At 49.2% G+C, this 22,795-nt stretch overlaps 1 protein-coding gene across 1 annotated transcript in view; it reads right to left on the bottom strand.

Annotated features, from left to right (window-relative positions):
- Window positions 1-22,795, bottom strand: part of ANO7 (anoctamin 7) — a 76,510-nt gene that overhangs the window by 41,347 nt on the left and 12,368 nt on the right. Inside the window, exons 6-13 of the mRNA XM_044669515.1 lie at window positions 22,275-22,385; window positions 17,140-17,305; window positions 13,201-13,291; window positions 12,165-12,261; window positions 10,275-10,409; window positions 10,072-10,203; window positions 7,782-7,880; window positions 6,009-6,111 (exon numbers count right to left, since the gene is read on the bottom strand). Coding sequence (XP_044525450.1) covers window positions 6,009-6,111; window positions 7,782-7,880; window positions 10,072-10,203; window positions 10,275-10,409; window positions 12,165-12,261; window positions 13,201-13,291; window positions 17,140-17,305; window positions 22,275-22,385 — 934 coding nt within the window. The remainder of the gene's footprint in view (window positions 1-6,008; window positions 6,112-7,781; window positions 7,881-10,071; window positions 10,204-10,274; window positions 10,410-12,164; window positions 12,262-13,200; window positions 13,292-17,139; window positions 17,306-22,274; window positions 22,386-22,795) is intronic.

Raw genomic sequence — 22,795 nt, forward strand, 5'->3', positions numbered from 1 at the left:
AGGAATGATTTGGTAAAGTAAGTTAACTGCCAGTCACACAAATATACAGGGGAAACACTCCCACTCCCACAACACAGGACACAGCTGGGAGTGAGTGGTGACAGGATTGAGAATGGCAGTTAAAACCCCAACTGCCTCCTTAGCCAAGCCAAGGATTAAACTTAACATTAATGGGTTCTTGTTGGGTTTTAGAGAAGGAAACAAACAGGAAAATACAAAACACAGTTTAATAAAACAGGGAAAGAGAGATGGGAGAGGTTTGACTACTAATTAGGACCCAGCCAACTACCAGTTAGATTGGGCTGGCTGGTTTCTCTGTCTCCAGCACAGATAGGAGTCTGGCTGAATCGGGGTGGCTGCTAGTAGCTTTTTGGAGATAAGAGGATTTCTCACTCCACAGGAGATGCTGGTCCAAGCTGAATCCTTGATGATACAGGTAACAGGAACAACTTCTTGATCAGCTAGGAAATCCACAAACTGAGGTGACAGACACTCTGTAAGTGGCCCACGCAGTTACAATGACTTGTCCTTCCCTCAGTCAAGGCATTCAGTTGATGTCCACCCAAGATCTCCAGTTTCTGGTTACAGATAGATGACAGGGTCCCAGCTCCCAGCTCCTTCCTTTGGCCCTTGGCAGTTCCAAACTCCTTCTTCAAAACCTTGCTGCTGCATTCTACTTAGAATGTCTATGTCAGCCAGCCAGCTCTCTGCTTTCTGCTGTCTATATATTTATATATCTACCTTATAACTTTTCCTATAACAGAAGGAAGGAAGGACCGAAGTAAGGAAGACTGGAATAAAGGAAGGAACAATGGAAGGAAGGTAGGAAGAAAGGAAGGAATAAGGAAGGATGGTAAGAATAAAGTAAGGAAGAAACAATGGAAAGGTGGAAGAATGTAAGGAAATAAGGAAAAATAGAAGGCAGGCAAGAAGGAAGGAAAAATGACAGTGATAATTAGAACAGGATATGTACAAAGGAAGAAGCAAAGAAAGGATTGATGGAATGTAGGATCATATTTTTCCATACCACCACCCTTTCAACCAATAAGGTTTAAATCCCTGCCTCTATTCCTCTCACCACCTCTCCCTTTTCCCTCCCTTTTTGCCTTCCTTCCTTTCATAAATTTTTCTTATTATTACCATTTCCATTTTAGATATTCAGAATAAATGTATTTAAATGAATTTACTCTGATTTTTTAAAGTAGGAAGTAAGGAATGAACAAAATAAAAAGTGGAAAAAGAAGTAAAAAAGGAAGAATTGATAGAAGGAAGGAAGAGAAGGAATGATGGAAGGAAGGAATGATGGAAGGAAGGAAGGAAGGAAGGAGGAAAGACAACAGTAATAATTAAAGTAGGATAAGAAAAGATAGGAAGAAAGAAGTGAAGAAAGAATTGTTGGAATGTAGGGTCATATTTTTTCCTTACCACCACCCTTTTCAAGCAATAAACTTTCATTCCTTGCTTCAATTCCTCTTGCCACCACTCCCTTTTTGCCTTCTTCCTTCCTTAAAAGTTTCCTATTATTACAATTTCCATTTTAGAGATACGGAATAAATGTATTAATATTGATTTAATCTGATTTTTTAAGTAGGAAGGAATGGATGAAATAAAAAGAAGGAAGGAAAACAGGAAGGAACAATAGATGGATGGATGGAAGAAAAGAAGAAAAAAGGATGGAAGGAAAAAGGATGGAATGAACAAAGAAAGAAGGAAGTAGGGAAGGAAAGAAGGAAAGAAGGAAGGAAGGAAGAAAGGAAGGAATAAACAATGTAAAGAGGAAGCAATGGAAAGAAATAGAACATTTTTTTACTTTCCCAGTGTCCTTCCCACAAAACATCATCTCTTCACTCTCTCCTAACTATTTTATTACCTTCTTTCATTCATTCTTTCATTTGTTTCTTCCTTTCTTCCATCCAACATTCCTTCATTAGTTCTCCCTATCATTGCTTTGCTCCCTCCCTTCTTTTTCTTCCTTCCTTGCTTGTTTGATTCCTTCTTTCCTATCTAACTTTCCACCTAACTTCTTTTCCTCCTTCCTACCTTCCAAACTAATATTAAATCCAAGTTTAAACATTTATTTCAAATCTCCAAAATGGATTAGGTAATAATAGAAAATTGAACTAATGTTGCACAGAAGGCAGAAAGGCAATATAAGGATAATATTAGAAAATAGGTCTTGTTATATTAGTTTAGAGATAAGAAGTAGAGAAGCTGGCTTGAGAAAGAATTGGAGTTTGAAGCAGATATGAGACAGTGTCAATTTCAAATTCTGACAGTTTAACCATTTTTCTGTGACAGTTACTCTCTTTGGGTGTGGCAGTGGCAGTTGGTCTCTAGCAGTTGGCAGAGACACACACAGGGAATCTCTCTCTCAGGGCTGGAGGAAGTAACATCTTTGTCTCTCTCTCACGGTCTGAGGGAAAGACCTGAAGGAGCTTAGTGTTTTCTTTTGCCAACTTGGGAAACACTATTGACTATCTATTGCTGTTTTATAGATTGATTTAACTCTGAGAAGATCAAAGAAAACCCTGTCTTTGGTTTGGATTCTGAGTCTGTTAAAGCTCAGAGTCCTAACTTGATTCTTATTGAGACTCAACCAACTAGCCTTTGTTATTTTTATAACTTGAAGGTGAAGTTAAGAATTATAAGGATAATATTGCTAGTTTATTTAGAATAGTAAAAATTTGGGTTAGTCAGATCAGGAAGGATTAGTAAAACAGGAGAAGCGATTCCTTGTGGAACCAGGGAGCTTTATTTGGGTAGAGTTATAAATCCTTTTATCCTTATATATTTCAATAAATAGTTTATTTTTTATAACAAGAGTTTCTTTAGTGTCCTTAAGCCTGGCCCTGAAGGGAAGTTCGCTTATGAGCTTCACTTCACCGATATAAACCAAGGATACTTTGTGAGCACAGCAAGCAGAGTATCTGAAATCAGTTTATAATCCACAATCAATAATCAATCCATTGCTGTATTATTTTACAGTCACCTTTTATTTTTACAGCAGAAAGGAAAGAAGGAAAGAAGCATGGAAGGAAGGACAGAAGAAAGGAAGAAAAGAAGCAAGGAAAAAAGAAAGAAAGATTTGAAGGAAGGAAATATGGTAGGAATGAAAGGGAAGGAAAGAGGAATGAAAAGGGATACTACATTTATTTTTTTTAAAACCCATAACTTCTGACTTAGAATCAATACTATGTATTGGATCCAAGGCAGAAGAATAAGGGCTAGGCAATAGGGGTTAAGTGACTTGCTCAGGGTCACACAGTTAGGAAGTGTCTGAGGCCAGATTTGAACCTAGGACCTCCTATCTCTAGGCTTGGCTCTCATTCCACTGAGCCACCCAGCTACCCCATATCACAATCATTGTTTACCAATGTCCTCCTCTCATCAGCCATTTTCCCTTCCCTTCCCTTCCTCTTCACCAGCTAACTCCTTGAACTTCTTTCTTTCCTTCTTTCATTAATTCCTTCCTTCCTTCAAAATTGGGATTAAAGCCCATCATTAGACATTTATTCCAAATATGTAAACATGTGGTAATAATGGGAAAGACTGAAGGAAGGATGGAAGAAAGGAAAGAAAGAAGGAAGGAAGAAGAGATGGAATAAGGGATGGAAGTTATATTTCCTTTTATAGCATCCTCCTTTATGCCAACCTTCCTCCCTTCTCCCCATCTCCCACCCTCTTTCTTTCTTTCCTTTTCCTTCCTTCCTTCTTCCTTATAAATTGATATTAAATTCATCTTTAGACATTTGTTCCCAATCTCTAAAATGTATATGCTAATAATCAGAAAGATTGACAGGAGTGAAAAGCGATAGTTAGAAAGGATGGAAGGAAGTATGGAAAGAAGATAGAAGAGAAGGGAATAGGAAAGGAAGAATGGAAAGAAGGAAGGAAATAAGGAAGAAAAAAGGGAAGGAGGAATGGAAAGTATCTCATTTCCTTCTTTCCTACCCTCTCTCTCACCAAACTTCTTGACTCTCCTCCTGACTTTGCTCCTTTTCTCCATCCTCTCTCTATCCCTCCTTTTTTCCCTTTCTTCTTACTTTCCTTCCTTCAATTTTCCCACTAATTACTATATCAATTTTAGAGATTTGGAATAAATGTATTCATATAAATTTAATTTCAATTTGGAAAGAAGGAAACAAGGAACAAAGGGAGGATGACTAGAAGGAAGGAAGAAAGAAGGGAATGAAATAGTATAGGAAGGAAAGAAGGATTATATTTCCCAGTCATTCCCAAGAAGCATCATTCCCTGATTCTCCCTCCTACTCCTTTTTCTTTTTCTCTTTTCTTTCTTCAAAACTGAGATTGAATCCATCTTTAGACACTTAGTATCAATCTTAAAAATGGATACATTAATAATGGAAAAAATTGAGGGAAGGAAGAACTGAAGGAAAGAAGGAAGGAAAGAATAAAGGAAGAAAAAGAGAAGGGAAGAAGAAGGAAAGGGAGGAAGGAGAAGTATCTCATTTCTTTCTTTCCCATCCTCCCTCCTACCAAACATCCTTGCCTCCCTCTCTCATGCCTTTGCTCCTTCTCTCTCTCTCTGTCGCTCTCTGTCTCTGTCTCTCTCTCTTTCTGTGTCTATCTGTTTGTCTGTCTGTCTGTCTGTCTGTCTCTCTCTCCTTCCTTCCTTCACAGGATTCCTGAACCAAATACAATGTTCTAGTGGGGAACTGCCTAGAATAGAGGATAGACACAGCAAGACCAAGGAAGTTGTAAGATATGAAGAAACAGTGCTGAACTCAGAATGCAAGACTTAAAGTCAGTCACAGGACCCAAAGGCCAATCCTGGCTGTGCCACTCACCATGTGTATGACCTTTGGCAAATCATGGCAAATCTATGGACTTTGATGTCCACCCCTCTTAAATTGGGTTAGTGCTTGAGTAGCTTTAGCCCTGGACCTTGCAAGAGGAAGACTTTAGCGTATATTGTAAGGCTGAACACTTCCAGAACTTAGCACAGTGACCAGGCACACAGTAGGAGCTAAATAAATGCTTATTGCTTAATTGCTAGCTATGCCACTTGCTAGCTAAGGCACTTCGCCTTCTGTGAAGCTTAGAGGTAAGTTTCCTTATCTCTAAAGTGAGACAGTTGGGCTGGATGGCTTCTAAAGTCCATGGTCTGAGGTGGGAATGGACTGGGTGATACTCAAGTTCCCTTTTTTCTCTAGACCTGAGTTTCTTCCCATTTTTTGGTATCATAGTTCCCCTGAACACTGCTTCTCAGAACCATAATTTTCAATACATAAAATATACATATATATGGGATTTCAAAAGAAACTCATTATGTAATAAAATACAGTTATTAAAACACTAAAAACAATTCCTGGACTCAGGTTAAGAATTCCTGCTCTATACTGTGATTCTGTGAAATCCCATGACTCTCACCTCCTTCTTCCTTAAAGTCATGCCCCTTTCATGCATCCCAAGATTGCTTTAGTTTTCTTTGCTCCTACACGAAGTCCACTAAGATCCCCAGACCTTTTTCAGAAAATGCCTTTCCAACCAGATTCTCCCCTAACTTGGCCTTGGGAAGTGAATTTTTTGAAACCAAGTGGAAGACTTGAAATATAATTAGTAGCAGGGTAATTCCTTTTGGATTAGCCCTGGATTCTAACCAATCCAAGTCTTTCTGGATCCTCATGCTGTTACACAGTGGGTTAGTAAGCTTTCCCAGCTTAGATCCTCATAGCAACCCTATTAATGAAGTACTTTGAGAGCTCCTATTCCCCATTGCACATATGAGGAAATAGGTTTGGAGAAATAACTAGCCCAAGGCTGCCCAGGTAGTCAGGGTGCTGGAGCCAGGATGGAAGAGCAGGTATCCCTCTCTCTAGCCATCATCCTTTCCATGACACTCCATCCTTAGCAAAGGGCCCTTTCCTTGGCCTTGCCCTTTTCTCTCTAGACCAACCGTCCAGCAGCAGGCCAGAGATGCTTCCCTGGGATCCTCCCCTCTCCCCGAATACTTCTGCCCTTGCCGCTCTTCAGAAGCCACCACTTACCCCAGCTGGTCAGCACATACGCAATTGGGACATAGATTTTAATGAGGAGGAGGATGAAGGAAAGATTCAACACGGCGCTAGTGAAATTGGAGATCTCTGCTCCCTAAGAGGAAGAAGGAAGCTGGTGAGTGCGAGGCTACGGCGGGATCTCATCATTCATTCACTCCCTGGGCCGGAGGTCGGGGAAAGTACAAAATGTCAGGAAGACAGGGTCCCTGTCCTTATGGAGCACAGTCTAGTAGAGTAAGGTGCAAACACAAGGAACCATAACACACAGCCATAGAATCATAGATTCAGAGCAAGAAGGGCTTAAAAAAAAAACCCCAAACCCCCTCACCTTCTATCTTAGAATCAATACTTTATATTGGTTCTAAGGCAGAAGAGCAGTGAGGACAAACAAGGCAATGGGGCTTAACTGACTCGCCCAGGGTCTGATAGCTAGGAAGCATCAGAATCATCCAGATTTGAACCCAGGACCTCTTGTGTCCAGGCCTGGTGCTCTACAGACTGAGCAATCTAGCTGCCCCAAGAAGAGATTTTTGAAAGATTATAGACTCCAATCCCTTCATTTTACAGATTAGAAAACTGAGGCCCAGGAAGCAAAAGGAGCTTGACCAAGGTCCTCTATGTAGTCATGGTTGAGGCAAGATTTGAACCCACGTCCTCAGACTCTGAGCCCTTGCCAGGACAATTGGTCCCCCTGACTCATACGTCCTGTCCTATCCCTCTTCACCCCCGCAGCCAAGGGATTCCCCTTAAACATAGGCCTGTCCAAAGTCCGGCTCTAACGCTGCCCTCTACGTGGGCTTGACTTTCTGTATAACCCCGAGATAGTGTGGGGGGACCCAGCGGGGCTCAAGGCCAACGTCCGTCCTGTGCTGGATGAGGGCCATTTCACCTCTCCCTATCCAAGTTCTCGGGTGTGGAGAAGATGCTCGTCTACACTGGCTTCTACATGGGTGGGGAGAATTTTCTCACCAGGTCCTGTGTAGGTCTCATAAAAAAGACAAAACCCCTCTCTGATTTGTAAATGTCAACAGAATTCAGGTTCCTAGAGAGAAAGGCCATAATCGCTTCTTTGTGTCCCTGTTGTTAGCACAAGCCCGGTACAAAGTTGGCCCTCCATGTTTAAAAAATATTTGTTGAGGGGTAACCAGGTGGCTCAGTAAACTGGGCACCAAACCTCGAGTCAGAAGGACCTGGGCAACCACGATACACTTAGAGAGAATCGTGATTTGGAGCAAGAAGGGACTTATTAAAAAAACCTTTACCTCCCATCTTAGAATGAATACTATGCATTGGCTCCAAGGCAGAAAAGTTCTGGGTTCATATCTGACCTCAAATACGTCCTAGCTGTGTGACCCTGGGCAAGTCACTTAACCCCAGTTTTTGCCTTTGCCTCTTGTCTTGGAACTGATCCTCAGAAGGTGAGGGTTCAAACCAAACCAAACCAACCAGCCCTAAATGCTTGTGGATTCATTATCTGAGGTTCCACAAGGGCTCAGGAGTGGCAAAGTTGACATCAGAACCCAGATCTTTGGGTTCTGTGTTGGCTGGGTCCCCGCAAATAGCCCAGATCTCTGAACTGAACCATGTGAATGCTAACTCTGCCGAGGCCGTCTCTGCCTGTGCAGGGTCCCAAATGCCAGGCAGATGAGTCCCAACTTGGGCTGGCCGTAGCAAGGAGGGAGCAGTAGGGAGCCCCTCCAGAAGACCAGGAGCTGAAGAGGTCCAAGAACACAGCAGTGCCCCCTAATGACCCAAAAGACTCACCCACGTCAAAAGGAAGATACTGCTGGATTTGGACACCAAGATGGAGACGCCAGCCCGGTACAAGATGATGGATATCAAGAGCAGTGTGACGACGGCCGCCTGTGGGAGGAATCAGGTGGGTGAGGTCTGAGGCACCTCCCTGGCCCCAGACCCAGAGTGGTTCTGTCCCTGGTGTCAGGCAGCCCCAGACTAAGCAGGGCTCGAAGCATCAGACAGGAAGAGAGGCACTAGGGAAGCTGACCCCGGTGGGAGAGGCATCGCGTTAGACGAGAACACTGGAGCCCAGCGAGGGGAGGTCCCTCCCCGGAGGCCCCCCTGCTAGCCAGCGAGCCAGGACTCAGGGCTGCTCACCAGCGTGCACAGGCTGCATAGGAGGCAGTGTGGCCCAGTGGGCAGAGGGCTGGCTTTGGGGTTAGAAAGTCCCGAGTCCAAGCTAGCTGGGTGGACTTTATCTCTTCTTTCCAGTGTCCTCATCCATAATAATAGCCTCTCTCCCTGCCCCACAGGCTTCTTAGAGGGTTTAAATGAAGCCACAGATATATAGGGCTCTGCCAACTTGAAATCCTGATCTAAATGTCCATTGTTGTATTACTAGAGAACGTAGAGAGGGAAGGAGACTGCATCTGCTGACCCTCCTTAATAGGGTCTTGCCACCTTCTGTCCCAGTAGGAATTCTAAGAAGAGAAGTAAGGGTTAGGCGATGGGGGATCATTCAGCTATGAAGTACCTGAGGTGAGATTTGAATCCAGGTCTTCCCAAATCTAGGCCTGGCAGTCTTATCCTGGGCTCCCTAGCTGCTCCATAATATAGTTTTTATAAGTCCTAGGCTGATTCCCCAATTGACAAATGGTAGAAGGTATGAACAAGAAATTTTCAGATGAAGTAATCAAAGCCATCATTCATCATAGGAAAAAATGTTCTAAATCCTCTTGATGAGAGAAATGAACATTAAAACAACTCTGAGGTACCACCTCACACCTAGCAGACTGGCCAATATGACAATAAAGGAAAGTGATAAATGTTGGAAGAGATGTGGCAAAATTGGGATACTAATGCATTGTTGGTGGAGTTGTGAACGGATCCAACCATTCTACAAGGCAACTTGGAACTATGCCCATCCAGAGAAAGAACTGGGGGAGTAGAGACAGAAGAAAAACAACTGCTAGAACACATGGGTCTATGGGGATATGATTGGGGATGTAGACTCTAAATGATCATTTAGATAGCTTTTAATTATTAATATTAATAATTATTAATAAATTATATTAATAATACAGAAATAGGTCTTGATCAATGACACATGTAAAACCCAGTGGAATTGCTTGATGCCTACGGGAGGGGGATGGGAGGAGAGGAGGGAAAGAATATGAATCATGTAACCATGGAAAAATATTCTAAATAAATTAATAAAATTAAATTTTAAAAAATTGTGCCCAAAGGGCTATCAAGTTATACATACGCTTTGATTCTGTACTATCACTACTGGGTCTAAATTCCAAAGAAATTGTAAAAAAAAGGGAAAGGAGGGGGCAGCTGGGTAGCTCAGTGGATGGAGAGTCAGGCCTAGAGACGGGAGGTCCTGGGTTCAAATCCAGCCTCAGACACTTCCCAGCTGTGTGACCCTGGGCAAGTCACTTAGCCCCCATTGCCCACCCTTACCACTCTTCCACCTAGGAGCCAATACACAGCATTGACTCCCAGACGGAAGGTGAGGGTTTAAGAGCTACTTGCACAAGCAGTTTTATAGCAGCTCTTTTTGTGGTGACAAAGAAGTGGAAATGGAGGGGCTGTGCCCGCGCTGGGGAATGGCTGCACAAATCACGGATGGAATACTGCTGAGCTCTAAGAAATGAGAAGCCAGAGGAACCACTGCAGAGCGGGAGAAGCAGGCCCAGGAGAAGGCCGGACACGCGGACACGTGGACATGAGGCCGGGCGGGAGGAGGAGCTCTCCGAGGGGGAGGGAGCGGACCAGAGCGGCCTCTCTTTCCTCAGGGCGGTTCTGGGTATTGGGGGTCTGGTTCTGGACGGGGGCGCTCCTACGACAGGGCCCAGCAGGGAAGGAGTTTTGTAAGATAATAAAACAAACCCCCCAAAGTCCTAGGCGGGGGCTCAGAGCCAGGCTCCTGGATGGCCTCCCAGCTGTGTGGCCCTGAGCAAGTCACTTAGAGCCCATCGGCAGCCCTGACCCCCTTCTGCCTTGGAAAGACTACACGGTCATGACTCTAAAACGGGGAGCAAACACAGGTTGCAGCCAAGTCTGGGGCGCCCCTGGCCCAGCGCGCTGTTACCATGACAGCGATGATGGCGCCTGCCACGAATATGTGCTGGAAGTCGTTCTTCTGGAAGGGCTCCTCTCGGTGAGCGGTCAGGTCCCAGGCGGCCAGCGGTGCCACGATGGCAAACTGGGGCAGAGGCTGCTCCTGAAACAGAGACACGGAGAGCTCGGGGGGGCACGACGAGGGCCGGCCGGGCCCCCGAGCCTCGGGCTTACCTTGAAGTCAGAGCAGTCCCACTGGTAGGCCAGCCGGGCGCTCTTCCGCTTCCAGTTCTCCAGGAACATCACGGCCCACAGAGACATGAACACGCTGAAGAACACGGTGCCCTTGTTGTCGAAGAGCTGGCCGGTCTGCGGGGCCAGAAGGGGACGGGTGAGCGGCGGGGCCGGGCCGAAGGACCACGTCAGCAGCTCGGCCTGGGCGGGGGACACCCAGAGGGGCTGGAGAGACCCGCAGGCAGGGCGCGGGGGGAGCCTTCAGACTTGCACTGACTGCTGGGTGAAACCCGGCCTGGGCTCCTGGAGAAAGGGCTGCCGTGGGGCTCGGGGCCTGGGGGCCATCCTGCTCCTCAGCCCTGTGGCCGAACACCCCGGGCGATGGGCCTCTTGAGAAGGTGGGGCGGGGCTGGCCAGTAGGGCGCCGGCTCCCTCCCAGGCAGTCCTGTCTGGTGCACCGTCCGGTAAATGCTCCATTTCTCTCTGACATGGAGAGGCCTGGGGGAGCGGGTGGGGGGCTGCTTAGCCAGAACCTCCTTTCTCCAGGCCCAGAGTACGGCTCGGAGCCGCCCAGGGATCCTCCGCCCAAAGATGGGGCTGACCCAGAGCCTCTTCTGAACCACGGTGGGTGCTGCTGGCCCAGCAGAGCAGAGCGTTGGTGCGCCCCAAGGAACCTCCGACCCCACTTCAGGCTGCCCACGGGCGGCCTCTTGGATCCTGGGATGCAGGCGTGCCCGAGAACCATGCGGTCCGGCCCGGGCTTTCTTGGCCAAGACACCCGGGTGCTCCGCCGTGTCCTTCTCCGCTGCTCTGATCCCAGCCGCCACCCAACGCTGGAGGACGGGAGGCTGCAGAGGCAGGGAAGGAAGGCCCCTCGTGGGACGGGGCTCCTGGGCGGCGCTGCCGGGGTCCCTCTCCGCTCCACGATGTTGGGACGAAGTGCAGGCGGGGAGGGGAGCGTGACTGGCTCTAAGTCAGAGCTGGAGGGGCTGCCCTCCTCCCCGGCCCCTGGCCGGCTCCCTCTCTCGGGCTCGCAGAGCTTGTTTGCTGTGGCTCTGCCGTGCCGCCTCTTAGCATAGACGTCGGCAAACGCTCTTTCGAGAAGGGCCCACAGACTCCGCCAGACCGCCAGAGGGGTTCCAGACGGCCGATGGGCCCCTGGTCCGGGGAATCCAGAGAAGCGTTTTAAAGAGGAGGTTCAGAGAGGGACCGTCATACAGCCGTTTGGTCAACAGCGGCTCGTCTCCTCCTCAGCCTCGGCCTCTGGAGTCCCTGCCGTCTGGGTTTTAGCCAACACCCCCGGGAGCCCGCCCAGAGCACAGAGCGCCCCCAGGCGGAGAAGAGGAGCGGCTTTAGGAGGGACCAGACTCCATCGCGTTTGGTGAATGGGGCTGGGGGGGAGCTGGGAGGACAGAGGAGTCCCGGGGAGGACACACACGCCCCCACATGGGTGAGAAGACAAGGGATCCCCCTGGCCGGCTGTGACCCAGGTGCCGGGAGAGTGCGGCCCTTCCTAACCAGAGTGCCGGGGAGCGGAGATGCTCAGGAAGGGCAGCCGGGCTCATGGAGTCCGTCCACAGCTTGGCCCGAGGGACAGAACCCCTAGAGGGAGGCTCCGTAGTAAAGGCGTCTCGCCTCCATCCATCCAGTGGTCCAGAGGGGCTCCCTGAAAAGCAGGTCCGCCCACAGCCTGCCGCCACTCACCAGCCTCTCCCCGTCCCGGCCAGCTGCAGCCCTCCGTCTCCCTTTCCTGTCCAAGGACTCTGGGGCCCTCCCTGAACTCGGCCCGGCCTTCCGGGGACGGAGGCCCAGCAGGGCTGCCTGGGGTTCCTGGCGCCCCGCAGAGGGGGACGAGAAGAAGCACAAAGCCCTGGCTGCCCCCTCATCTACCTTCACAGCCTCGCAGATGGTGGACAGCTTCCAGAACGGGCAGTCCTCGCACAAGGGACACATCTCGTAGTCCGTCGAGGCGTTACAGATTTCTTCCCTGGGAGGGAAACAAGAACGAAAGAAAGGAAATGGCTGGCTGGACATCCGGCGGAGAAAGGCCGCGTTTCCCAAGGCGGCTGAGCCGGAAGCCTGAAGGAGGCGCCCAGTGCTTTATGTTCTCGGATCCTCAGGAGAGGCCGGCGGCTGCTGCTCCCAATGAGGGGCCTTCCCCATGCTTCCCGTCTGCCACCAGGCCTTAAGCCTCAGCCGGGCCTTCCCCGAGAGGGCCAGACGGTGCAGCCGCCTGGAGGAGGGCGGAGGGCGCGGGGAAGGCTCTGCTCTGGGGCAGAGGCTGCCCGGCACTGCGCACAAAGGTTTCCGGGCGAGGCCTCTGGAAGCACAGAAGCCTTCTTGGCACTTCTGAGCTTCACCCCTGCCGGTCACACTTTCTCTGGATGCTTCACAGAGCCAAAGTGGACCCAGAGGTCCCCCTGCACGTCCAAGCCCTGCCTCTCCCCCGACAGCCTCCCCCACCTCCGGGCCAGGGCCCTGGGCTCACACTGGGATTCTCCTCGGCCCCCCGGGCTGAAATCTTTCTCAGAAGGGCTTTTTGTTCATAAGAAGATTCCATCTTTGGGGTCTTTGGGCCTTCAAAACCGAATCCTGGCTCTAGTCCCCCCTGGCTTCCTCTAGAAGGAGGGCTGGAGCCAGCATTCACCCCCACGAGAGGAGTGCCTAAGCCCAGGGGATTGGGGGGCTCTTCTGAGAACGGATATGCTGAGAAGAGGAGCAGCCCTGGGCCCCCTTGGACAAGGACCCTCTCCCCACCTCGGCACCCCCTCCATCGAAGGAGAGGGCCGGAGGGCCGGAGCCCCTGCAGCGCTAGCCCAGGGGTCTGAGGACACAGAGGAAGCGGCTCCGGGCGGCTCCCCACCTTCTGGGTGAGGCCCCACGAGGGAGAGGGTGACCTGTGGGGGTTGGGGGGGGCGCCACTCACGTTGGGATGTCTGTGCCCGAGCCGAAGAAGGTCGAGAGGAACACCACGATCCCAACCACTGACGCCGGCAGGAGCCACGCTGTGTAAAACCCTGAAACCGGCGAAGGGCAGGGGGTTCTGCAAGGGGCGCCAGCGGCACGGCTGGACCTCGGGCTCCTCCCCACCCTGGGCTTCACCCCTTGCCAAACTGGCCTCGGACTGGAGTCCCCACCACCCACGGCCTCTGCTCTTGGAATTCCTGCCTCCCTTCCAGGCTCAGCTCAACAGGGAGCCGCTCCCGGCTCTCCCCTCCGGACCAGAGCTGGCACCATTTCGTGTGCACTTCTCAGGTGCACGTGGTTGGCACCGCAGGGAGCTGACACGGCACCAAGGCCGAGCTCAGGGGCTGGCAGACAGAGACAGAAGCACGGAGAGCCAGACAGATGGACAGGCAGAAGGGATCGATGCTAGCTGGGGCTTCATAAGGTGCTTGGAGGGGGCAGCTGGGTGGCTCAGTGGATGGAGAGCCCAGGCCCAGAGATGGGAGGTCCCGGGTTCCAATCTGGCCTCAGACACTTCTTCACTGGGTGACCCTGGGCAAGTCACTTTGCCCCCACAGCCTAGCCCTTACCACTCCTCTGCCTTGGAACTAGTCCGCAGTACTGATTCTAAGACAGAAGATGAGAGTTAAAAAAAAATATATTGCTTGGAGCAACTAGGTGGTGCAGTGGTTAGAGCACTGGGCTTGGAGTCAGGAAGATCTGGATTCAAATGTGACCTTAGACACTTATTAGTTGTGTGACCCTGCACAAGTCACTTAACCCTTATTGGCCTCCATTTCTCATCTGTGAAACTGGGATGCACTGAAGAAGGAAAAAGCGAACCATTCCAGTGTCTTTGCCAAGAAAACCTCATGAAAAAAGAATCCATGAGATCGTGTAGCATTGGACGTGACAGAACCCAACAGCGCTTAGTACAATATCTAAACCCTCACCTTTCTGCTTAGAACAGAAGAGCAGGAAGGACTCAGCAGTGAGGGCTAAGTGACTTGGTCAGGGTCTCACAGCCAGAAAGTGTCTGAGGCCAGATTTGAACCCAAGACCTCCCATCTCTGGACCTGGCTCTCGATCCAAGGAGCCACCCAGCCATCCTTGCCTATAACTTTTAATGATAATCAAATCCTTCCAAAGCTCTCATATCCCAATCTAGTGCTCTTTTGGATTGATGTGAAACCAAGATGGGGCGACTCTCTTCTTATCAGCAGGGAGAAGTTGGGTGCGAGGGGGCTCCACGATGGCGATGCAGCCCAGAGACATCCGGAGTGTGTGGCAGAAGAGAGGGGAGCTGGGCAGACCCGGGGCACTCTGTACGGGCCCCAGATGGGGAGAAGGCAGGCTTGCATGAAGGAGGGCTGGGACAGCTTGAAGAGTGAGATGTGGAAGATGCAGAGGGAGAAGGAAAAGTGGGAGCTGTCTGAAGGCGCCAGTGTGGGCGCACAGGGAACTCACTAAGCAGCTTAAATTTTTTTAGTTAGTTTTTTTTTTTTAACTTTGTTACCTTTCATTTTAGAATCAATCCTGTGCATTGGTTCTAAGGCAGAAGTGCAGTAAGGGCTAGGCAATGGGGGTGAAGTGACTTGCCCAGAGTCACACAGCCAGGAAGTGTCTGAGGCCAGATTGGAATCTAGGACCTCTGCCCCCTAAGCAACTTAAATTTTGAAAATAATGACTCACTTGGAAATGTTTTGAATGGCTTCATAGGTATAATGGGTATTGTATTTCTTCCCTCCTCTGGGTAAGGGTGGGTAGGTAGAGGGAGGGAGGCAGGGAATTTGGAACGGAAAATAAAGATTTTTAATGTTGAAAAAGAAAAAAACTATTCATAAGATGGAAACAAAGGCTGATAATAAAAGATGCGTCTAAGAGCATAGCAGAGTTTTGTTAAAAAAAAAAAAAAGTGTTAGGAATCCTAAAACTCCAAATGAGCTGAATCTGGCAACAGAAACTAAATACCCCAAAAAGAGTCTTTCATCTGCATTGGCTCAAAAAGGAGAGTTAAGGAAGGTCTAGGACCACTGCTTGCTTGGAATGGATGCCAACTAAGAAATAATAAGCAGGACAATTTCAGAAAAACCTGGGACGAACTATATGAGCTGATGCCAAATGAAGCGAGCAGAGCCAGAATGCTGTAGACAGTACCAGCGATATCATAAGGAGGATCAGCTGTTCATGATTTAGCTACTCTGTCCAAATCAAGGTTCCAAGACAATTCCAAAGGGTTCGGGATGAAAAATGCTCGCTGCCTCCAGAGAAAGAGCTGATGATTGCTGGTGGAGTTGTGAATTGATCCAACCATTCTGGAGGGCAATTTGAAACTTATGGCAAAGAGCTTTAAAAGACTGTCTACCCTTTGATCCAGCCATATCACTTCTGGGTTTGTACCCCAAAGAGATAATAAGGAAAAATACGTGTACAAAAATATTCATAGCTGCATTCTTTGTGGTGGCAAAAAATTAGAAAATGAGGGGGGAGTCCATCAATTGGGGAATGGCTGAACAAACTGTGATATCTGCTGGTGATAGAATACTATTGTGCTCAAAGGAATAATAAACTGGAAGAATTCCATGTGAACTGGAAAGACCTCCAGGAACTGATGCAGAGTGAAAGGAGCAGAACCAGGAGAACATTGTACAGAGACAGATACATTGTAGCACAATCGAATGTAACTGACTTTGCTACTAGTAACAATGCAATGACCCAGGACAATCCCGGGAGACTTATGAGAAAGACACTATCCATCTCCAGAGAAAGAACTGTGGGAGCAGAAACACAGAAGAAAAACAACTGCTTCATCACATGGTTCGATGGGGATAGGATTGGGGAAGTTGACTCTAAATGATCACCCTAGTGCAAATACTAATAATATGGAAATGGGTCTTGATCAATGACACATGTAAAACCCAGTGGAATTGCTTGTTGGCTATGGGAGGAGGGTAGAAGGAGGGGAGGGAAAGAACATGAATCATGTAACCATTATCAATTAATTTAATTAATTAGTTAATTAATTAAATATGTTCAAATAAAAAAGAAAGAGCTGATGAACTCTGAATGCAGATTAAAGTTAACATTTTTTTTATTACTTTTATTTTTCTTTGTTTTTTTTGCACATATTTTCTTTTGCAATATGGCTATTATGGAAATATGTTTTGCATCACTTCACCTATATAATTGATATCATATTGCTTCCCTTCTCAGTCAATGAGGAAGGAGAGAGAGGGAGAGAATTTGGGATTCAAAATTTTCAAAAATTAATGTTAAGGGGGCAGCTGGGTAGCTCAGTGGATTGAGAGCCAGGCCTAGAGACGGGAGGTCCTAGGTTCGAATCTGGCCTCAGACACTTCCCAGCTGTGTGACCCTGGGCAAGTCACTTGACCCCCATTGCCCACCCTTACCACTCTTCCACCAAGGAGCCAATGCACAGAAGTTAAGGGTTTTAAAAAATTAATATTAAATTATTTTACATATAATTGGGTAATATTTAAAGAAATAGATGGAAAAATATGAAAAAGAAAAGAATGAAAGAACTTTGAGGGGTACCTAAGCTAACCCGATCACTTTACTGATAGGGAAACTGAGGCCCATTGAATTTCAATGACTTGTCACAAGTTCCACAGATAATAAGCATCAGAGGGAAGATTTGATCCTGCATCCTCTGACTTAAGACTAGTGCTATTGCCACTTTAACATGCTGTGCAGAGGCTGGCTAACTACTGGTTAGGTGGGCTATCTTGGGCTTTCCTTTGGGGGATAAGTTGGCCCAGAAAGCTGCTGGGGTCCCTTCCAGCTCAGAGATGCTTTGATTCTGTGATTCATCTCCCAACCTTAGGGTTTTAGGAAGGAGCAGCGTGAAGATTTATGTCATCCTGGAGAGAGACCAGGATGGGAAAGGCCTTGGACTCACCCAGCCAGGCAAAGTAGAAGGCTATCTTCTCTCCAAAGTATCTTCGGATGTGATACATTGGCTGATACTTCCTCCATTTGCTCCACTTGGCCCAGTATCGGAAGAGGATCTGACGCTGGTTCAAATCCTGAGAGGGCAGTCCCTCGGGAGGGATTTGGTAGGGGCCCTGGAGAAGACAGAGAAGACAGTCTCAGAGAGCCCGGAAGAGATCCAGTGATTCCAAGGTTATTGGATCTGAGGAGCTGGAGCGTGCTCCCTCAGTCAGGCACTCGCCTTCCTACACGGCTGGCTGGATTTCTCTAGCCAGTGAGGCAGGTCACTGAGCCTGGGGAGAAGGAGAGGGAGGGAGGGACCTCGAGATGCCGACAGGCAGACAGAGCGTCTAGAACCCGGGTCCAAGTGACGCCATCGATGCACATTAATGTGTGCTGGGACACGGTAGGCCATCCGGGCTCTGAAGAAAGCCTCCAGGATCCATCCAAGATAGTACAAGTCCATTGATGATGCCCTCACCACGTGGGAGCCATTCTGGGAGGGGAAAGGGAGGGGATATACCGGGCCTTCCAGAAAGCCACCTGCAGGGGAGGGAAGACACGCTTATAGGGCCACACGGAATGGACAGGAGAGACGCCAGACCCTAGAGGGGATCCAAGGAGTTGTCCAGATGCCCGATGGCTGGGAAGTCTGGGAAATCAGTCAGCAAACACTTATAGTTACTGGGGGACGGGGATGGAGCCAGGCACCAGGAACAGACAAATAACCAGCAAAAGGAAGCAATTCCTACCTCCAAAGGGGTGTGGGGATGGGTGGCACGTGCTTGTGTAAGGGCAGGGAGTGATGCAAAGCACGGCAAGGTCGTCAGGAAGGGGGAGGGCACAGCAGTAAAGCGAGCCTTTGGGCCATATTTCAGGGTGCCGGAGGATGGGCACAACTTAAGTCTCTGGTGCGGGAGAAGGGATCTTCAACCCATTTCCCAGCTCAGAAAGTCCAGAATAAAACCCCGGAAAATAAAAGGAAGATAAGCACGTGTTGAACCAATTGCAAAGACACAACCAGACTTGCCGAGTCCTTAACAACTGTGAACAAGTTTTCCTTTAAAAATAAGAGCTCATGGGGGCAGCTGGGTAGCCCAGTGGATTGAGAGCCAGGCCTAGAGACGGGAGGTCCTGGGTTCAAATCCGGCCTCAGACACTTCCCAGCTGTGTGACCCTGGGCAAGTCACTTGACCCCCATGGCCCACCCTTACCACTCTATGGAAGGTAAGGGGTTAAAAAGAAATCAAATAAGAGCTCATCTCCAGTTGCTGAATGGCCAGAGGATACGAATAGTCAGTTTTCAGAGGAAGACCTCCAAGCTATTGATAGCACATGGAAAAAAAATGCTCAAAATCACTATTAATTAGAGAAATAGAAATGGAAACAACTCAGAGGCACCACCTGCACCTACCGGATTGGCGAGGATGGCGAAAGGGAAAGCAGCACATGTTTGAGGAGACGGGAGGGGGCTTTAATGAGCGCGCCGTTGGCAGCCATTCTGGGAAGCATTTTGGATCTTTGGCCCAAAAGCTACGAAGCTGTGCAGAGCCCTTGGACCCGGGGACGCCCCTCGTAGGCCCAGCACGCAGAGATCAAAGGAAGAGGAAAGGACGGCTCCGTGCAGCCCTTTTCGACAAGGCAAAGGCCTGGCCATTGGGAGGAGGACATCCATCGCTTGGGGGCGGCTGGACAAGGGGGGCTGTCAGAAACGTTAGAGGAGCGGCTCCGGGAAACCCAGGAAGACTGAGAAGGCCTGGTGCAAAGCCCAGCGAGCCCCCTCGGGAGCACGCTGCCCACGGCACAGAAACGCTGCCCAGAAAGCACTGCAAAAGGCTCGGCCGCTCCGGTCAGCACCCCGGTGAGCCGCAGCCCTTCCAAGAGACTCGTGAAGTGCCCCCCGCCTCCAGGCAGAGAACTGGGGAGCCCAGAGTGGGACGTGCTGCGTGTCTGCTCACAGGCTTCGGTTTCTTCTTGCTCTCTCAATGGGTCGGGGAGGGAAGGGCAAGAGAGCTCATTTGGACCGCAAGAAAAATAAAACTGAATTTAAAACGTTGATCTTGGCTGAATTGGAAGGGGAGGGCAGCGCCTGGAGCAAAGGCGGAGCAGGTTCCTGGGTGATCCTGAAGCAGGAAGGCTCGCAGGCTTGGTGGGCTCCACGGAGGAGGCACAGCGAGCTCACCCCAGGCGTCTGGCCGCAAAGCTAGCTGCTCCGTAGGAGAAATCCCAAGGAGGAGCTCACTGGGGACACAGACCCAGGCACAGCTCTGGCCATGCACAAAGGGGGTGACTTAAGGGAAGAAGCAGCTCAAGGAATGTGTCTGCTGGCTGCAGAGAAGAGCCGAAGGAGAGCTGGTCATGAGTGCGAGTCGGGCTGTGGACAAGGAACTTGCCTTAGTCACACACGCCCCCACAGCCATGTCCTTTCCGTCGTACTCCGAATGTGTGTCCACTCTGTCCATGGGGGCTGCATGGATTGGAGGGGAGTCGGGGGGGGGGCAGGAAGGTTTTGTGGCAGATGCTCTGACCCTCACGAGACAGGAAGTCCTGCAGGGCAGGGACCGTCTTTCACCTCTTTCTCTATTCCCAGATCTTAGCACAGTGCCCGGCATACAGGAGGTGCTTAATACATGTTCAGTGATGGCTTGAACTTGGGAAATGGCTTTTCTTTGCACTCACTGTGTCTGCTGGTTGACTCTGGAGGGAATACTGGTGAGGTTCTCACAGGCCACTCCTGGAGCCTCAAAGTCGAAGCTGCCCTCTGGAGAGTGGCAGAACCTGCTTGAGATGCCTGGAATGTAATAGAGGATAGGATGGACACACAACTAAGCAAGCCCAAGGGAGAAGGAGAGGGCCATGCAAAGCACCGACACAAATGAGAAGAGGGCCGGGATGGGCTGAGAAAGCTTCTGTCCCTGAAGGGTGGCAGGAAGGCAGAATTCCAGATCTCAAGCTGGAGGGGATCTTCACAGTCATTTCTTCCACCCCTTTTAGAGATGAGGAAAGTAAAGGCCAAGAGCATTTCGGTGACTTGCCCCAGGTCACCCGGCTAGTCAGTAACTCTCTGAGTGGAATTTGGCTCAGCCCACTATCTCTAATTTTGAGCTAGGGGTTCTCCTCTTTGTCCCTTCCTAGCTCACTGTCCCATGGCCAGTCCCTACCTCTCCACAACGGTGTATGGATAAACCTGCAAAGCTAAGCTAAGTGTTGGTTCCAAGGTGGAAGAGAGGCAAGGGCTAGGCAATGGGAGTTAAGTGACTGGGTCAGGGTCACTCAGCTAGGAAGTATCTGAGGCCAGATTGAACCCAGGACCTCCTGTCTCTACGCCTGGCTCTCTACCCAGCTTCCTCCTTTTTTTTACTTTTTCACAAGAACAACTATGGGAATGTGAATTGCTTTCATCTCCCCTTTCCTTTTGCCTTGGTATTTCTGGTATTTAGCAGAGGACTTGCACACACAGTAGGTACTTTAGAAATCCTTGGATGGTCCTGTGAGCCCTGGCTGGGGCATTGTGTCACCCTCTTGTCCCTTCCTAGATACCCCTCTGGAAGCAGGACACCCTCAATGGCATCAGGACCTTGTTCCCCTCAGAAGCCTCCATTGTGTTTGCCAGATTTGGGAGCCCATAATAACCATGGCGACAATGAGCAGCAGCACCGTGGAAAATGGAAAGTTGGTGTTGGCATGGAGAAGTGCTGGGTACCAAAGGGCTTTAAAAGAATGCATACCCTTTGATCCAGCAATTCCATTACTAGGCTTGTAACTCAAAGAGATAATAAGAAAAACACTTGTACAAAAGTATTCATAGCTGCACTCTTTGTGGTGGCAAAAAATTGGAAAATAAGGTTATATCCCTCAATTGGGGAATGGCTGAACAAATTGTGGTATCTGATGATGATAGAATATCATTTTGCTGAAAGGAATGATGAACTGGAAGAATTCCACGTGAACTGGAAAAATCTCCAGGAAATGATGCAAAGCGAAAGGAGCAGAACCAGGAGAACACAGAAAGTGATACTTTGTAGCATGATTGAAAGTAATTGATTTTGCTACTAGCAACAATGCAACAATCCGGGACAATCCGGAGGGATTTAGGAGAAAGAATGTATCCACATCCAGAGAAAGAACTGTGGGAGCAGAAATGCAGAAAAAATACATGATTTATCACTTGATTCTATGGATATAGGATTGGGGGTTTTGGTTTTAAAAGATTGCTATATTACAAAGATGAATAATATAGAAACAGGTATTAGTTGATAATACAGGTATAGCCCAGTGGAATTGCTTGTCAGCTCTGGAAGCGGGGAGGGAAGAGGAAGGAGAGAAAATGAATCATGTCACCATGGCAAAATATTCTAAAAAATAAATAAAATAATGTGGGGGAGGAAAGGAAGTGCTGGGTTGGCATTGCCCTTCTACTATGCAGGCTGCATTGCCTGTGCCCTTCCCTGCACCCAACAAATCAACAACAAACCGGGTGTCCATTGGCCTTGGGGGAGGGAGTCTCCCAACTGCGAGCTCCCCACATTGCGGCTCCAAAACCCTTCTGCCCTTGTTCTAGCCTCAGTGATCAAACCAATGGTATGGCTCCATCGTTCCTCTGTCTCCACTCAGTGGCCTTGTGCTTTCCCTAGCCAAAGCAGCCTTCCCTTGTCCCTGCGCTCCCTCTTTGAACACAGGCTCCCTGAGAGCAGGGATGGTCAGCGGGTCCAGCTGTGTGCCAGGGACTGTGCTAAGTGCAGGGCTGGAGATACTAAGAAAGGAAGGCCCAAATGCGGGCTGGCCCTGGCCTCAGGAGCTTCTACACTCAGGAGGAAATGATGTCAATAGGTAGGCAGGTACTGAGTCATGGCGTGGCATCTGTCTCTGTAACTCTAGAGTCTTGCACACACACAGTGAACCTCCAATCAGTGCTTCTCCCTCATTCATTCATTCATTCATTCATTCATTGCCCCAGGAGTCTTCTATAAGAAGGCAGGTGGCCTGTGGCCAAGGCTCTGCCTTCTTTTGTCTAGAATCAATTCTTTCTGTCTGTCCACTCCCAGGTTAGTTCCTCATTCATTCCCCAGCAGCAGGGAGCGGGGCTGGAAAGGGGGGACTCACGTCATGTGGAGGGAAGGCTGCGTGGAAGACTTTCTGGGAGAGCAGCTGCTGGATCCCAAACAGGCCCCTCCTTTGATGCCCAAACGACGTCTTCTCCAAGATCCCATAGAGCTGAGGAGGGAGGGAGACATCGGTCAGCTTGTGGGCTGGGAGGCGCACCCGGATCCCCCACTGGGCCCCATCCTGCTCACCCCTCTCTGGGCAGACATGCTGAAGGGAAACCCCCAAACTTGGGGGGGGAGGGAATGAAGGAGGGCCGACGATAGCTCCGAGGACAAGCAGGCCCGATTCTCTTTGACCGCTGGTGTGGGGAGGCAGAGCCTTCCATTCACACATGGCTGGCACGGCGCTATTTGAGGATCATGAAGTGGCCAAAGGGAGGGCCTTGGTGACTTAAAATTTATTCAGATTTGTGACTTTTCCATTTCACAGAGACTGACCCAAAGCAAGGCAGTGTGGTACAATGGAAAGAGCAATGAACTTAGACTCAGAAGATCTGGGTTCAAATTCTTCCATTAGCT

This window comes from Gracilinanus agilis, chromosome 3 (assembly GCF_016433145.1).
Source record: "Gracilinanus agilis isolate LMUSP501 chromosome 3, AgileGrace, whole genome shotgun sequence".
NCBI lineage: Eukaryota > Metazoa > Chordata > Mammalia > Didelphimorphia > Didelphidae > Gracilinanus > Gracilinanus agilis.